Raw genomic sequence first — 18,438 nt, forward strand, 5'->3', positions numbered from 1 at the left:
AAATAAATATATTTTGAATATAATTCTTTCAAGTAAATATCTTTCAAATATAATTATTTCAAGTAAATATCTTTCAAATATACTTCTTCCAAGTAATTATCTTTCTAATATAATTCTTTCAAATAAATATCTTTCTAATATAATTTTTTCAAGTAAATATCCTTCCAATATAATTCTTTAAGTAAATATCTTTCAAATATATTTCTTTCAAGTAAATATCTTTCCAATATAATTCTTTCAAGTAAATATCCTTCCAATATAATTCTTTAAGTAAATATCTTTCAAATATACTTCTTTCAAGTAAATATCTTTCCAATATAATTCTTTCAAATAAAAGTCACCTTGTGACACCTCATTTAACTTTCCTAGCGTGAGAAATATATTCAACATATCATATCAAATGGCACGGTAATGCCCTTCGTGCATTTATATCTTTCTCACCGTGCATACATATAACAGTACCAACTAGGTGGGAGAAATGCCAAAAACAATAAAAGAAATAACATGGAGGCACACAGGAAGCAACAACGACTACAAGTCACATAGAAAACATAGGTGCACAATAACATCTCAAGATAAAGGCATGAATGTATACACAACAAAACAATATCACAATATAATGTATGTCTCTCGTCCTCGCCTTCACGGAAACACCCTTCGTTCCATGAATATATTATAATATAAAAATAATTAAACGGCATCACCCTTCGTGCTTTTACTCTCGTCCTCACCTGATAATATAAATGGAATAGCACGGCATCACTCTTCGTGCTTTACACTCTTAATGGCACGGCATCACCCTTCGTGTTTTATACTCTCAAATGGAACGGCATCACCCTTCGTGTTTTATACTCTCAAATGGAACGGCATCACCCTTCGTGCTTTACACTTTCAAATGGCACGGCATAACCCTTCGTGCTTTACACTCTCCCTCACATGATAATATAATTCAAATGGCACGGCATCACCCTTCGTGCTTTTACTCTCAAATGGCACGGCATCACCCTTTGTGCTTTACACTCTTCCTTACCAAGCACATGTATATCATTAACAAGCAAGGTAGAAAGCATAAATAACATCAAGGAGAGTGTTTAAACCACAACACAATACAACAATTCATATCACAATTTGTCACTGACCAAAACCAAATTCCAAATATGTAGCAGAATCAATAAATTCTTCAACAAATAGCCCAAGGCTCCACACGACGTATATAAAACCTCAAAACAATCAATAGAGGTGAAAAATACTCAGTATAGGGCAACACCTTCATCAATCCAAATTCTTGATAATTATATTAACTCCTCAATTTAAACTTATTTAATAATATTTGCAGATAAGGATTTCATCATGAATTTAATTCCAAGAAAAATATCAAATCAACAAACACACGTAATTCACATAAAATCCAAATGACAATAACACCAAATTATTATATAAAATACAAATTTGACAAATAAGGAATGAGGCGTGATAATTCAAGAATTTACTAATGCAAGCAATTATCCAATTTAATATATAAAAAAGCCTAAAACTTTAAACCAATAAAATTTATACATATAAGCCCGAGTACGTACTCGTCACCTCGCGTACACGGCTTCCAATCACACAATTGTCACATAAGACTTAATGCCTAAGGGGTAATTCCCCCACTCGAGGTTAGGCAAGATACTTACCTTATTGAAGTTATGCCGATATTCCAAAATCGCCTTCTTGCTTGAATTGACCTCCGGACAGCTCAAATCTATCCAAATTAATTGTACCACTTCATTAAATTCATCGAAAACCATTCCGAATAATAAAATACCAACTTAAAATTTTATTCTAAAAAAATTAGCGCGGGGCCCGCCCCTCGGAACCCCACAAATGTTTTGCGAAATCCTAACACCTATTCCTATACGAGTTCAACCATACCAAAATTATCAAATACGGATCGCCCTTCAAATCTTAAATTAAATTCTAGAAGATTTCTACCATTTTCAACCCAATTCACTAATTTAGTGATAAAAACAACAATAGATTCATGTAATTTAACCAAAATCAAGTTAGGAATTCTTACCCCAATGTTTTCCTTAAAAAACTCTCGAAACATCGCCTCACCCGAGCTCCCTTGCTCCAAAAATAGAAGAATGAGACGAATTTGGACTTTATTCTGCTACCTAGGGATTTGTTCTTCGCGTTCGCGACCCTTCCCTCGCGTTCGTGATGAACAAATTCTCCAACAACCATTTTCAAACTCTTCTTTGATAGCTTCTAGTATAATGGTCATAACGTTTTGTACAAAACTCCAAATGATAAATGGTTTACCTTTCTGAAAACTAGACTCAAAGGTCTATAACTTTCATTTGTTAATCATCTCCTCATTCCTTATATATTGCGAGATATAAGCTTCCAAAGTCAGCCCTATGCAACAGAGATTTCCAAACTCTTCCCAGACAGCCTGTAGTATATCTACTATAACTTTTGGTACACAATACCAAATAATAAATGGTTTATCTTTCTAAAAACTAGACACAAAGTTCTACAACTTTCATTTTTGGATCATCTCCAAATTCCTTATAGATTGCGAGATATGACCCTCCGAAATTAGACTATTGCAACAGAGATTTCCTTCTTCGCGAACGCGAAAAACAAAATCCCAACAACAAAATCCTTCTTCGCGAACGCGAGAGGCTCCTCGCGAACGCGAAGAACAACACCAGAACCAGCAACCAGCAGCATCAAAACACCCAAACTTGGTACGGAACCACCCCGAATCAAACCCGAGGCCCCCGGAACCCAGTCCAATCGTACCAACCAGTCCCAATACATAACACGAACCTGCTCGAGGCCTCAAATCACATCAAACAACATCAAAACCACGAATCATACTCCAATTCAAGCCTAATGAACTTTGAAATTTCAAATTCTATATCTTTTGCCGAAACACATCAAATCAATTTGGAGTGACTTCAAATTTTGCACACAAGTCGTAATTGACATAACGAAGCTATTCCAATTTTCAGAATCGAATTCCGGCCCCGATATCAAAAAGTCACCCCCGGTCAAACATCCCAAAAATTCATCTTTCGCCATTTCAAGCCAAATTCCTCTACAAACCTCCAAATAATTTTCCGAATCCGCTCCTAAGTCCATAATCACCATACGGAGCTATTGACATCATCAAAATTCTATTCTGGAGTCGTCTTCACACAGTTCCAACTACGGTAAAAATCCTAAGACTTAAGCTTCCGTTTTGGGGACCATGTGTCCCAAATCACTCAAAATCATCCGGTAACTGAATTCAACCACGCACGCAAGTCAATACACATAATAAGAAGATGCTCAGGGCCTTATGCCGTCAGACGAGGCTTAAATTCTTAAAACGACAAGTCGGGTCGTTGCACCCCAGCCCAAGTTTTCCCTTCGCGATCGTGAAGCACAATGCACCAGACACTAGAAACAACAGTTTTACAAGTTCAAAATGGTCCGAAACCTATCCGAAATTTATTCGAGCCCTCGGGGCTCCAAATCAAATATCCACACAAGTCTAAAAATATCATACGAACTCGCTCGCGCGATCACAACACCAAAATAACATCTAGAACTACGAATCAGACATCAAAACGCATGAAATTCAAAAGAAAACTCAAGAACCTCTAGAATCACAACCAAGCGTCCGAATCCTATCAAACCAACTCCGAATTGCATCAAATTTTGCAGACAAATTTCAAATAGCAAAATGGACTTATTCCAAGTTTCAACACCAAAATTCGAACCCGATAATCATAAAGTCAACCTACGATCAAACCTAGGAAATTTCCAAATATTTAAATTGCAAACTTTCGGCAAAACAAGTCAAATCAACCTAGGGACCTCCGAATTCAATTCCGGGCATACGTTCAAGTCCAAAATTACAATACGAACCTACCGGAATCGTCAAAATACTGATTCGGGGTCGTTTACCCAAAATATTGACCATAGTTCACTCAAGTTGTTTTTAAAGCTAAAAAATCACAATTTCTTCAAATTTTACGTAAAATTTTTTCGAAAAACAATACGAACTGCGCACACAAATCATGAAACATCACGTCAAGCTAACTGAGGTTTCGAAACATGAAAATAAGGGCGAGTACTCAAAACGATCTATTGGATTGTTACAATTAAGTATTTTGAATTTTTGTATCCTGAATTTTTAAGCTGTTAATTTGAAATTGAGGATTAATTGTCCTAAATTTCTGAATTGATAATTTAAAACTTTGGACGTAAGATTTGAATTTCTGAATATAATTTTCGAACTTTACATTCGTCTCGAAGTTTGAACACGATATCCTTAAGAGCCCTAGTCAAGATGAGTGAGCTCAATCTTGCTAATCCCAAAAAGTAACAATCAAAAAAGGTGTAAAATAATTCCCAATTAATAGGACTAGTAGAGCATCATGTATTAGTAAAGGTTAGTTGACCAAGCATGTGATTATAAGGACTGACAAACACATAAAATTTACAAATACAAAGGCAATAGTAAAATCTACTTGTCTCCCTTGACTTCCCACGCGTCTATATAGGTAGGTCCCACCATCTCTTCACCTGCTATTCCTTCTTGCCCAATTCCTCCCTAAACCCCACCCACCCCAAACTAACCCCCCACACCCCCAATCCTCACCAATACATTCTGATTTTCTCTCTACTATATATATGTGTGTTTTTCAACCTCCTTTCTTAACTGTTAAATCAAATTCCTCACCTGCTCTTCTTTTGAACCAGTAGAGAGAGAAAGTGATTTAGAGATAGAGATAGAGAGAGAGAGAGCTGTTTGGTGAAGTGTTGAGTTTTCATTTTTGCAACACACACACACACACACTATGAAACAGAGTCCTATGTCTTCAAGCAATCACACATCTAATGTAAGCTTCTTTTTTTTTTTTTTTTTTTTTAATATCATAAGCTATTAATTCACTTCAATTTTGTTTCTTTTTGTTGAATTTAACTGAATTTCTAGTTCTATTGACTGGGAAATTGTTTCAGTTTAGCTCAATTGCTGATTAAATATAGAAAATAGTTGATCATTTTTGGTCAATTAGTTCGTAACTGTGTTTAGAGTGGACTTGAAATTCTTTTTGGATCATTTTAGCAGTTTAATTTCCCTTATTGATCATTTTTCTTATATATATGTTTTTTGGAAAATGGGCTGTTTGATTATAATGCCTTTGAGTCGGCTAATGCACTGGGGAATACACGTGAATATTTTGAAGTCAATAGCATATAGAACTGATTTCTAGTTGTCTCTTTTGAGTGAATTAGATTTTTTTTCTTTTGATGACGGTGGCGTTCAGCCAGCTTGCATGCATCTTGACTATTCCACCAGCCTGCTATCTCACACCATCACACGTACCAGGTGACTTTGCCTACCGAGGCTTAGGCAGATGCGAAGAAATGACCAGAGACCTCATGATTTTACTCCTACTTCATTGACCACTAAGCTGTACCGTTCGGTGTTTTTTTTTCCTTTCTTTTATATGGTGGGAGGGGGATGATTGACTCTTTTTTCCTTAAATTTGAATGGGTAGTTTAGGCATTTTCAAGCAATTTTAGTTGTTGCATCAAGCATTTGGATGATCAATTGAACTTTTGGCTCCTCCTAATTTTGGCTACTAAAGAATTGAGTAGTGTTAAAATGCATTCTAGAAAATTTCCGGTGAAAGTATTAGAGACCAAAGAGCCTTCCTATGCCATTTTTTACTTCAAAAGAACCTAATTTTTTTTTACTATCAAGTTTGAGAAATACAATATCCACATTGATTGTATACGGATTTGCAAAGGGTTTTTTTAGTAGTAATGGGAAGATATCCATTGTCTAACACTTTGGGTTGAATGCACTGGTATCATAGCCAAACTATAGTAATCCTGTAGTTTCATCCGCCAGTCCTTTCTCACCGTCTCAATGGCATTTTCTCGTGCTTCGTGCTTAATTTTTAGTTTGTTGAACCACTTTAATTTCCTTAAAGATTAAGCTCGTTGAGCCCCAAAAGAAAAAACATCTTTAGTATCTGTGTCGACCATAAAACTTGGTTACATGTGCAAAAGAGTGTTAGAGATGTATATTATTTTTTATTAAAGTTCTCAAATGGTTTGTGATGGCCGTGTTCAACTCCATTTACTACATATCTTTAATGTCTTTGGTTCTCTAACCATCCTGCAATACCTATGGCCACTTCTAAATAGGGAAATGCTAGCGTTTTACCACTGGAGAACGGCTTCAGCGATTCACTCTCTCTGTTGAATTCTGAGAAGGCTGTAGAAGAACTTAGTCAACAACCTCTTCTTCACGGGATTGATGATCATCTGATTGAGTTTGCCGAGGCTTTGAGAAGTATGATATGTTGTTACAATGATTAATTATTTGGCAATGTTTGGAAATTGCTACACTATATGATACAGATGTTTTACTCTTCAATTTATTAGCTGTTGCAAAAGCACTAAGACAAGCTGCCGAAGGAAAGGCTTCTGCACAAGCTGAAGCTGCTGAGTGGAAGCGTAAATATGAACTGGAGAGGTCACGTAATCTGCACTTGGAGAGAAAAGGTACTCTCCCAAAGAGGATTTTACATTACTATTTAGTACACTGTTTGCTGCAGCTGAAATTTATTTATGAGTTGTGCACTAGATCCATGTCTACTTAGTTTCTGTCGTCTCAGGTGCCCAGACCTATCCTTTTTGAGTTAAGATCCACTAGTAATTGTTACCACATTTTGATGCCATTTCTCCACTCTCTGGTTTGTTTTCAAACAAACTCTGTTACTCTTATCCCTCTAGTTGAGGGATGACCAGCAATGGTTATAGTTAATAGCAAACGAGCCATGAATTATATTCTATAGTCCACTTTCAGAAATAAGATAAGTGGCATCATGAGGTATATAGTATCACATGTTTCAATTTGTAGGCGTAATGATTCCTCAATAGTTTGTTAAGGAATTGATTTTGCAATCCAGCTTTTACAAACACAGCCTACTTTATTTACTTAATTAGTTTAATGTCAAAATTTTCCCTGTCCTCTCTGCCTCACGTTTTCTCATTCTTGGACTTTTTTGCATCCCGATTTATCCATTTTTTTACTAGTCTATGTATTTTCATGATTTTTTTTGTTAAATTACATGAGTCGAGCAATCTTTATGTATATCTTCATTTTTCCAAAAAACTTTTGAAGATGTATGTATAACAGAGAGAGATAGTACCCCAAACACATGCTAAAAGATAGAGAAAGTTGCTTTCTTGCAAAATTAATACAATCTTAGGTATGCAATGATGATAGACAAAATCTTCCTAGTGCTGATTACTGAAATGCTTGTTTAGGCGTTCTAGCTGAATCCTCTATTTCTTAGTAAAAATAGAAGATCACAAGCATATATGGATGGGTTGGGAGCGACTTTAGGAGAGACATAGAGAATCAAAAGAGAGATGAATTTTAGAATAGAAGGGTAATTAGGTCATCTAATTAGTCACAACATCGAAACAAAGTGTGGTTGCAATAAGCTGGAGTGCAAAAATCAGTCCTCTCTATACAGTCATAAAGAATGTGGAAAACCATGCGGTTATAGTACATTCCTCTTTTTATCGTCCTTGAAGCACTAAACGCTTGTTATCTTTCATAGATTTTTAACAAAAAACTTTCTTTTTGGTAAAATAAGTTGGCTTCCACTGCAGTTTCATCAGAGGAGCATTTGATTGAGGATGGGCGAGTTGTACCCTTGACAAACCAAACTGTACTATCAGATGGCACACCAGAGCAATCTGAAAGGTGTTGTGGGGAGCACGGGATTTGCTCTCATGAAGTTCTTCGTGATGGAGAACGTGATTGTGATGCCAGAGTTGTTCCAAACAAGATGATCAGAAAGGTAAACCTATGCTGTTTCCACTGTAATAGTCCTTGTTGCTCATTTTATAATTTGTTCTCAAAATAATGCCTATTAATAAATCTTTTAATGAAACAGGCGTCATTCAAGTTGTCATGGTGCTGCAAAGGTGAGAAAAGTGATCAGAAAAAACATGATGTTGTCTCTTTTGAAAAGGGAAATATAACAACCGCAGAACGCAGCAGTAAACAGGTCTGCCCTATTTTCGGCCTTCAAGCTCCTGTCTTCTCAGTCTGACGTTTTCAGTCACGTCTCTTATAGTTTTCTTGTGTTGTTTGCCCATGATAACAGAACTTCAAATGAATACCACTGAGTCTTCTCTTTCCTGTTGCTTTAAAATTTAATTTCCGCTAAACAAACTTATCAATAGAGGGAAAAAACTTCATCTGAACAGACAATCATTTTTTTCCCTCTCTTTTCCAGATTTCTTTGAAGTGGGAATCTCCCCCACAGACGGTGCTTATATTGACAAAGCCAAATTCAACTGCTGTTAGAATGCTTTGTTCAGAAATGGTCAGGTAGAATATTAGAGTGCAGACATACTTTTTTTTTTTGTGTTTTTGGTCTTATTGAGAAAACTGTGCTAGAATTCAATGGTAATGCATGTCTTTTTTGCTTCATTTTTATATGGTTTCTCCTTAGAGCTGGTCAAATGACTTCTTAATTGCTTCGATTTAATTTTGCAACTCAAGTATGTTCAAATCATGATTAGATTAATTGATCTTTAACAGCTTAAGTTTCAACTGAAGGTAGTTACATTAGTTAACATGTTAACAGCTGCCGGGTTTGAGTTTCCTCATCGTTGATCACCTACCTTCCCAATAGATTACATGATGGGCCACACAAAAAACAAATAAAAATTGTCGTCCTCTCTCGGGTAACTTATGCCTTTAAATCAGGTGAAACTACGTTATTTAAGATCTTGTGGTTCGTTAAGCTTTCTTTTCTGGGAATTCCCAAAGTAGTATCCTCATTTCATTCAATCAATCAATCGACGATGAATCCTAACTAGTTAGGGTTGGTTATATGAATCCTCTACCTCCATTGCACTTTATTTGGACATATTTCATTCCAATACTAGTTCTTTCCTGATTTAAGAGAAAGTTCTCAAAGTGATATCCTCATTTCCAAAACTAAAAATTTATTTCCAGATTTTACTGTCTCTTTTTTTTCTTTTTCGAAAGATGATTTTACTCCTTCCTTGGCAAGGCTGATTTTGTGCAGCTTAGTAGTTGATTCAGAATAGGCTTTGCAAAATTGCAAGATTGTCAGGTGACCCACTTTCTTAAATAGACTCCCCCCATGGGAAGGAATTTGCTTATATTTGTGCTAAGCATGGTGATGTGCAATGAAGCGAAAGAAAAAGAAGAAATATTTTCCTTTATATGGTAAAGCAGAAGCAAACCTTAATGGTTTTAGATTAGTTTTCTTGCATTATGTAAAATTTTGCAAGCTGCTTCTACATTTCAGGATATTTGGAATAGATTAGGTTCTGAGTCAAGGATAATTTGGTAATTTTCCTTTTGCAATAAGTCTTAAAAATTTAAGTAATATATCTTTAGGAAAGTCACCCCAAGAGCAAGGTGGGGAGTTCTTGGAGGGAGGGAGTCGAGGGTCTATCGGAAACAGCCTCTCTACCCCAGGGTAGGGGTAAGGTCTGCGTACACACTACCCTCCCCAGACCTCACTAGTGGAATTATACTGGGTTGTTGTTGTTGTTTTGTTGTATCTTTAGGAAAGTAATCCAGCATTTTTCTAATTGTGTATGGATCCTTTTTGCCTTAAACATCAAGGTCTTGAACTGCTAATGATTTAGTAGAAATCCTATAGGGTGTAATGGTTTCAGTTTAAAACAAAAGTAGAAATCCCAGTAGAGAAGGACTGCATGCAGCGTATAACTTACCTGTCTATTCTTTCAATCAAATGGTGGAGAATTATGATTTGTGTTGAAACTTTTGTTGCTTTTGTTGCTTTATGCAACCTTATTTTTTTTATCAGTGCTTAATGTAACCTTATTAAAGGAGCTTAACTAATTCTAGGTGGATTTCCTAGAACTACTCTTATTGTTCTCTCCTAAATCCTACTTACAGTTACCATTTATCAGACCTCAAAAGCATTGTGTTTGCTTCTTTTCTCCCTTCATATGCTTCAAATCATTATCCATACTTTGCCTATACCACAACCCTCCCAAGTCCCAAGTACTCTTCTACTGTTTTTTATCCACAAAGCCCTTCCACTCACTCCCCAATACTAGGTTAGAGACCCCCTCTCTTCCCATAACTTCTTTATCTTCTGCAAATATCAGGACATCTGTAGGATGATTTGGCTTCCTGAGATCCCTTTACATGTTTTGTTTCAAACCATGATATTCAGTGTTGGAAATATATGGTCATTGTCAGTAAACTTTATCATGATAGACCTTGACTAAAGGCATCATCTCCCATAGTTTTGTTTTTGGTAAATACATACAATCTTAGCGCTGGATATCATTCTCACTTTTTAGTGCTCATATTTTCCTTTCCTGGCCTTAGCAACATAGATAATGTTTGAAATATGGAAAAGAGCCATGGAGTTTCATCTTTTGGTTTGACATTTGGACATTGTACGCATTGCATTCCTTCCTGTGTCATCTTCATTATTCAGAATTACCTGACAATTAAAAGCAAACCTCAATTAGCAAGTACTTGCACTCTCAAAGCCAAAAAAGAACATTATGTAGTGACTATGTACAGTTGCATATTCAGAGAATGTCCGACTGATGCTGGATGGAGGGAGCACGTTAATGTAGTCATAGGGAACAATGCGCTGACCTGACGTTCTGCTAAGTTTAAGTCTTAAGAACCTCTAGAGTAGTTTCTTGAACAGGTCAGATTTATCATATTCTGTTTAGGGTATAGCTTACTGTTCTAGCTACTACATTTATATATTTCTTTCTTGTTCTACATTTTTCCTATTGTCACCTACTCACCTTAGAACAGTGATGTCTTGTACTTATCTTCCTTTATGAGCATATTTTTCTGTAACAAATCGGTGATAATTTCTTAAAATGCTTATGGGAATTGTCTCAATCAATGTGCTATGATTCAAGTTGGGTCAGAATCCTCTGTATCTATTCCATTCAGGTCCATTTCGCTTCAATACTAAATAACAATTGCATTGTCTGATATTAGATTTTTTTCATAGTTGAGCCGAATCCGCGTGAGCAGCTCATCTACAGACAGAGGCGGAGCTAGGAATTGAAGTGTGTGGGTTCTAAATTTTAAAATAAAACACTGCTTTCAGCGGGAATCGAACCCCCATCTTTCCCAACGAACCCACAACTCTTACCGTTGAACCAAGACACCTTTTGTTACTGGGTTTGGCAGTATATATTTATATAGATTTAGTAAATATTTCAATACAAATACAGGGTTCCGAAAAAAGTTACTGGGTTCGCCCGAACCCGCACCCACTACTGTAGCTCCGCCCCTGTCTTTAGAGCAATCTCAATGCGGTGTATAACTTTAGTTGCTTTTTATATTATATATCCTACGTGCATATTCTCTTTGGTCCTGGTTGGTTAGAAGTGATTGTTTGTGTTCCTTTGAATTCTTTTTTCAATCATTTAATCACTTGCATTGTGTTTGAAATTAATAGATGTTTTATCTATCCCTTCTCTTCTCCAGATGGCTAAAAGAGCAGAAAAGCTTAAATATTTTCGTTGAACCACGGGTGCGAACTGAACTTCTAACAGATTCATCATATTACCAGTTTGTACAAACTTGGGAAAATGGTGAGTGGTAAAACTTTTTCACTTCTACAAAGTAAGCTGAAAAGAAAAATATTTCTTTGATCATCACATTAACTTCTGTCATATGGACATATCTTTGATTCTTTGTTCATTAGATTTTGACCTCAGTTTATGCTCTAATAGTATGGATGACTTTACGTAAGGAAATTTTTGCTGATGATCTGATATCTTTTCGATAAACAGTGCAGCACTTGCATCCATTTTATTGTCTTTTTTTTTTTAATCTTACTGTACTATTATGCTATGTTATGTTTGTTCTCCCGCTGCTTTTTGGTGTACTCCTTGTATACGGGGCATGCTTTGCCCTTTTAATAAATTTATTACCTTATCTAACAAAAAGGTTGTTCTCCAGCAGAATGAGAAGCAACTATTTCCTAGTAAACCTCTTGTGCTTGTATTTGAAAGTTTTCAAGTTTTATCTGCAATAAAAAGTAAATTTTGGAGCATGTCATTTCAATATAACATCTCCATATATGTAAGGACTAATTTTAGTGTTGAAAAGATAGGATATCACTTTTTCATAACCAAGAAAATTAACTCTTGCATTTTGAGAGATATGCTTCAACCTGCATGACTACTGTACTGTTTCTTGCACTGGTTGATCCCATATCATCTCTAACTTGTAGTGAGCCAGGGATAGTCAAATTATAATTTTATCTTATCCTAGCATTTGAAGCTCAAATTGGTATCCATTGATAGTGTCAAACAACCAATTGATATGACCAGTATTTGAGGAAGAATGCTACAGCTTCTGTGTCTTACTTTGTGCAAGTGTTTGATTAAATGTTCTGCCTAGTATTATGATAGGACCTTGATACAAATGCTTTTTAGATATATGTCAGCAATTTAGAGAATGTCTTTTCATTTCCCCCTCTGAAGCAACTTGAGTACAAACGAGCACATGTAATCTCCATACTTGTTGTAGATGAGAAACTTAAAATAGTGATGCTGTTTATCTGTTATCAGTATGAACAATGTAATGCTAAAGCAATTTTTTGTTTGTCGCAGACAATGAAGTTCTGCGCCTCCACACAAAAGTTGATGTTGTTGTAACTCTTGGTGGGGATGGAACCGTCCTTTGGGTATGCATGTTAATTTTGTCTTTTTGGACTAGAAGTTTGTGGTTTATCTTCTACCATGTGGTCTGATCAATGCTTCATATGTACACGTTTATTAATTGCAACATGTTTCATATTGTAGGCAGCGAATATGTTCAAAGGGCCAGTTCCTCCTGTTGTTCCATTTTCTTTAGGCTCTCTTGGCTTCATGACCCCTTTTTGTATCCTTTTCTTTTGACGAAACCTTCTTTTTCATACATGTGGTATACTATTTCTTTTTTAATGAAGTTCAGTGAAAAGGTATAATTTGGCCACTCTAATTACTTCATTACATGGCAATTGAAAGAAATGACAGTACACCTTCTATCAATATAGACCGGACTATAAAATATATAACACATAATACGGTAGCTTTGCATTGGCGTGATTATTACTTTTCTCTGGTTACCTTTAACATTTCCAGATAGTGAGCATTACAAGGAATATCTTGATTCAATTCTTCGTGGTCCCATAAGCATCACACTAAGGCATCGTCTCCAGTGCCACGTCATAAGAGATGCAGCTAAAAGTGATCTGGAGACTGAAGAGCCCATACTTGTTCTCAACGAAGTCACAATTGACCGTGGGATTTCATCGTTTCTGTCAAATCTTGAGTGCTATTGCGATAATTCTTTTGTTACCTGCGTACAAGGGGATGGTTTGATTCTATCGACAACATCTGGAAGCACTGCATATTCTCTTGCAGCTGGAGGGTCAATGGTCCATCCTCAGGTACATCCTATCATAGTCATCACTTGTGTATTGTTCTATACTATTATCTCATGCTGGCATGGTTTGGTTTAATGAAATACTTCTGGTGAGCATTTATTATAGATGTTATAAGTTATTGAGGGTCTGGCAGTTATTCTACTGCAACTTAAAACTTCAGGACAAATTACAGCACTTGCTGATTTATGTTCTTCCTCAACTTGCAGATGTAGCTATTTGTAGTAATGCAAAATTATACGTTATGATTGTGGGTTGAATTTTTGAAGCTCTTGAATGAGCACAAAGCCTTTTCCAAAATATAGTTAGCCATAAATCTGTCTATTTATTAGATTTTAAGAATTTGCCGGATTACTATAAACCAGAAGGCTAAGCGGCAAAAGACACATATTTAACCATTTCTAGTGTCTTCCTTTTAGAGTTCCACAGAAAATTTGCATTCAAAAGTGAGCAACTTACCTCAATGTGCAACTTTCCTTAAAAGAATACTTTTATAAAAAATTCATCCAATGCAGGATCGTACTTATATGGTTTAGTCAAAGAGGACAAAATATGGGCGGTAACTGATGGTGTACTTCCCTTACAATGTTAGACTTGATTCTAATTTTTCTTGATGTTTCTTTTAGTAATCTATTTGTAATTTCATAGCCTCTCTTTTCTCTCTGTTTTCAGTAATCAACTTTTAAGCAATTCAAATATTCTTTAATATGGTGAGTAATAGATCTATGCATCTCATTGACAGAGTACTGGATATGCCTCTGTACTAGCTATTCGTCGTCATTTAAAACAGAAGTTTTTGACATGAATGCTGGGAGGTATCCTTAAGCTGTTTTTAACATATTTGTATATTTATAATAAAGTACACAAAGGGTGTGTAGTCCCGCATAATTACTAGAGAAATAAAGAGACAACAAACGCCGAATCCCTTGTCTTCTCACAAGGATTCTAAAACATCAAAAACAAATTCAGGATCTTCTAAAAATTCTTGTTTACACCAAAAATAGAACAAGACTAGGCATTTCATTTTCAGCTTCTGGATGTTACTGGACTTGTTTTCAAAAATAGATTAAGGTATTCGTAAGCTTTCCTTTTCATCACTTGGCGAAATGGGCTTAACTCGGGTCTCAGCAGTTTAGGTTTCTTCCAATATGCCTTTAAGTTGCTCCATTATCCCGACACCTATGACGGAATGTGCTTGTAACGACCATCTTATTATAGCTAGGAAATCTGGCTCGCTGTAGTATTGGAAAGACCAAAATCCCCCACAAAATTTGTAAGAAGAAATAGAGTGGCCTTAGCAAGAGCAAAATTTTGAATTCTATGACCTTTTGAGCTAAAGATGTGTGCTCTGTGTTGTTGTTGCCAAGCCCAAGGAGATAGCTTCGTTAAAATACTTCAGCTCTAGTATGATCACTTCAAATACAAAGCCCTAGAAGTAAACCTCTTATAGTATTTAGATTAACCTTTAGTTTAGAATGATTGTCACTTTTTCTAGTTCCTGACCATTGTTCCTAAAGAAAGAAAGGTGCCTCCTTTCCAGTTTTTATTTACTCCTTACCCCCCACCGAACAAAAAACTGCAGCACTGCATTTTTGTTTTGAAGAAAAGACGGAAAGAATATTTTCTGTTAACGGTTTCCCAAGTCAGAGAATTTCAAGAGTACAATGAAGCCAAAGCCATGCTTCTTCATCAACAGCTTTGTTTTTTAACTACGACTGTAAGTTCAATATTGGAAACCAGTTGGCATATTAACATGTTGCGAACTATTAATTCATGCTTTGGGATTTGAATATTTGATGGATGTCGATAGAGTTCTGCTTCCGTATATAGTATTTCATTTCAAAATTATTTCCACCCACCTGTTACTAACTGGAATCGGAATTGCAATTATCGCAATCATGTTGCAATACGCTCTGCAATTGCTGTCTCATCCATTTGATGTCTTTGAGTTTATCATAAACTTAGCAACTTTAGTGTTCTTAATCAAATTGCAGGTACCTGGCATCCTCTTTACACCTATCTGCCCACATTCTTTATCATTTCGTCCTCTTATTTTGCCTGAGCATGTGACAATCCGAGTACAAGTACCTTTCAATAGCAGAGGTCATGCATGGGCTTCATTTGATGGGAAGGACCGGAAAAAGTTGGCACCAGGAGATGCACTTGTTTGTAGTATGGCTCCTTGGCCAGTGCCAACTGCATGTCAATCTGATTCGACAAGTGACTTTCTACGTAGCATTCATGAAGGTCTTCACTGGAATTTAAGGAAGACACAGTCTTTCGATGGCCCTCGGGAGACATGATCTTTACTAACAATTTAATCTGGCAAGGAAATGACAAGTTTCCAAAATCCACCTCGTGCTGAAGTGAGCATCAAGATATCCTTGTCAGCTATCGCAGAGGGATTCGCGATCTGTATACGCTTATACATGCAACATAGAATTTAACTTTGAGAATCATGAGTCTCAACATTAGGTGGTTTATATATTTATTGTTGTTTGTAACTTAGACATAACAATAAGAATAGAGAAGGAAGTTTGTATCATTTTGTACAGTTCTACTTATATCATACCTCTTGCCCTGGTTTACAAGGGAAGCCAAGCTTTGGGTTCTTGCTTCAAAAGTATTGAAACACTGCTTGAAGCAATTGAGAGGAACTGAGGAAGTGGGAAAATGTATATTTGGAGTTCTGTGCTTTTGGTTCATCTAATAATGTAACCTTTTTTGGTTCTAAATATCCAATTCATATTATAACTGTTGGCTTGTGTGTGGCAAATCAAAATGTTCATAAGCAAATGAGCAACTAAAACTTACAAAAAGTAGAAAGAAAGGCTTTCTGGTGTCTCTCTCTCTACCTGTTGTTCTGTAGAGATATTTGGAGAGAAGATTACAAAATGTAAAGAATAAGTAAAGCAAACTACATAGCTCCTATTATCAAAGTTGAGCATAATACTCAACAATGATAGTACATAATGAATTATGACATGACTAAGCATTATATCTATGAAAACTAGCCAAATAATACTCTCAAAGCTGCCTTCAAAGTGAATTATCCACGCATTGCATTCTTGTCCATCTTGTGTATGCAGATCCAGTAATAACCAACCAAGACTTCCTCTAGATACATAATATACGAGAGAATACCAGGATATCCGTAAAGCAAAGTCAAACCACACGCAAATGTTGTTGTCTTTACTGTCCAGCCTAGTTGTGCATATTTGAGTTTGTACTTTTTGCTCCTTATTCCGTGTGTCTTCCAGCTGAAATTTGCTTGTATTTTAGCATGAAACCATTCCTCTGAAGTTGTGTTAATAGAAATCAATTGGCATCTACTCCGAAATGGCTCCTTTGCATCCAAGTTGCCTTTCTCCAAACGTCCACCCATTGAGTGCCCATTTTTATCAGAATTCTAGGCAATGTTTCCTTGATATATGCCTTCACATGTAATGAATCTTTCAATGCTATGGCATCTCTAATATACAGATTAGGGACTGAAGTGCTAGGGTGTTGGATGTCAATGAATTGCCTTCTGCAATTGAAGGCCAATATAGCACTGTCCAACCCTAGCATCTTCAGCAAACTCCATGCTTCCATGCTCGTACTTACCCTTGATACACCTTCAAGAAATGAGCACTAAGTGCTAATACCACCCATTGAATTTGTATGAAGGGATAAGGCACGAATACAATAACTTTTTCCTGCAAAAACGAACACATTGTTAGTGAAAAAATTAACCACCAAGCTCTCCGCCATATGGATTTGAGAATGGTGATCGTGTTTGCTACCCAAAGCCTTCTCCAGCACCATTGCACTTTGTTCCTCCTCATCTCCTAACTCCATGTATTTTAACTCCTGGCAACCTTTATCCGAAGATATGGACATTGTAATTTATCACTATTCATGATCCTTCTACCTTGTGCCTCCAATTGATCAAAACAGTGTGCGTCAATGTAGCCATTATCAAGGGAATAATTAGCTAAGTAATCAGCCAACCTATTACCCTCTCTCATGATATATATGTGAGACCCTAACATTACACCTCTCCATGATGCCCTTGATATCCTCAATATACTCAGCCACTGACCAAAGCGTAATCCATGTACCATCCACCACATTCTTCAATAACATGGAGTCATTTTGCACCAAGACCTGTGTGTATCCATTACACAATGCCTTAATGCCTCTAGTATAGCAAATGCTTCAGCCTCAGTATTAGTAGCCTCCTGTATTTCCTTACCCGGTGCAAACCTGACATCTCCTCTCCATCCCTTACTACAAACCCTATTGAGCTCCTACTTGGGTTAACCATTGATGCCTCATCTGTATTGACTTTTATCCAACATTGAGCAGGAAATTCCCACACCACTTTAGTCACCTTCAATCGTGGAGTATAACCCTCCAGCAATTGCAATAAATCTGGCCATTTGTGTAGCATATTTTGTAACCTTGGCTTTCTTACTTTGACCAATGCTTGCAGTGTAGATGATACCTGATAGATCACTCTGCTAATTGAATCAATTTCCCCATGTTTATAGTTATTTCTTCTCTTCCAAAGCTCCCACAAAATTATAGTAGGTAGTGCCTAAAAAATAGGTTTAAGTCTTGGCACAACCTGGGCAGTCCAACATTTAGTTATTGCCTGATGCAATGATAAGCCCTCCATTGATATCCCTGCATTTGAGAGAAAGTAATACCATACAATATGAGCTGCATAGGATCTATAGAACACACGAACCAAGGTTTCCTTATCTGGATTGAGACAACACCAACACCTAGATGGCATAAACTAACCCAGCCTCCTAAAGTGATCATCAAGTGGCAACCTGGCTTTTCAAACCTTCTACTTGAAGAAAGCAATCTTAAAAGGCAATCCTTTCACCCCACATATTTTTATATGCAATACGAAGGCCTCTTCTCCTCCTAATGTATTCCCAAG

The 18,438-nt window shown here is 36.4% G+C and overlaps 1 protein-coding gene across 2 annotated transcripts; it reads left to right on the forward strand.

Annotated features, from left to right (window-relative positions):
• Nucleotides 1-4,482: 4,482 nt before the first annotated feature.
• On the forward strand, nucleotides 4,483-16,237 carry LOC107787491 (putative NAD kinase 1). 2 transcript variants are annotated; one of them, XM_016609073.2, is made up of 11 exons: nucleotides 4,483-4,883; nucleotides 6,202-6,349; nucleotides 6,442-6,561; nucleotides 7,681-7,871; nucleotides 7,968-8,081; nucleotides 8,313-8,407; nucleotides 11,555-11,661; nucleotides 12,688-12,761; nucleotides 12,880-12,958; nucleotides 13,201-13,508; nucleotides 15,497-16,237. In XM_016609073.2, the coding sequence occupies exons 1-11, from the start codon at nucleotides 4,842-4,844 to the stop codon at nucleotides 15,803-15,805; spliced, it is 1,587 nt and encodes a 528-aa protein (XP_016464559.1). In that variant the 5' UTR covers nucleotides 4,483-4,841; the 3' UTR covers nucleotides 15,806-16,237. The 2 variants fall into 2 exon arrangements, with proteins under 2 accessions (XP_016464559.1, XP_075095730.1); XM_075239629.1 differs by having other exon boundaries at nucleotides 4,704-4,883; nucleotides 7,665-7,871.
• The last annotated feature ends 2,201 nt before the right edge of the window (nucleotides 16,238-18,438 follow it).

This window comes from Nicotiana tabacum, chromosome 19 (genome assembly GCF_000715075.1).
Source record: "Nicotiana tabacum cultivar K326 chromosome 19, ASM71507v2, whole genome shotgun sequence".
In the NCBI taxonomy this organism is placed as follows: Eukaryota; Viridiplantae; Streptophyta; class Magnoliopsida; order Solanales; family Solanaceae; genus Nicotiana; species Nicotiana tabacum.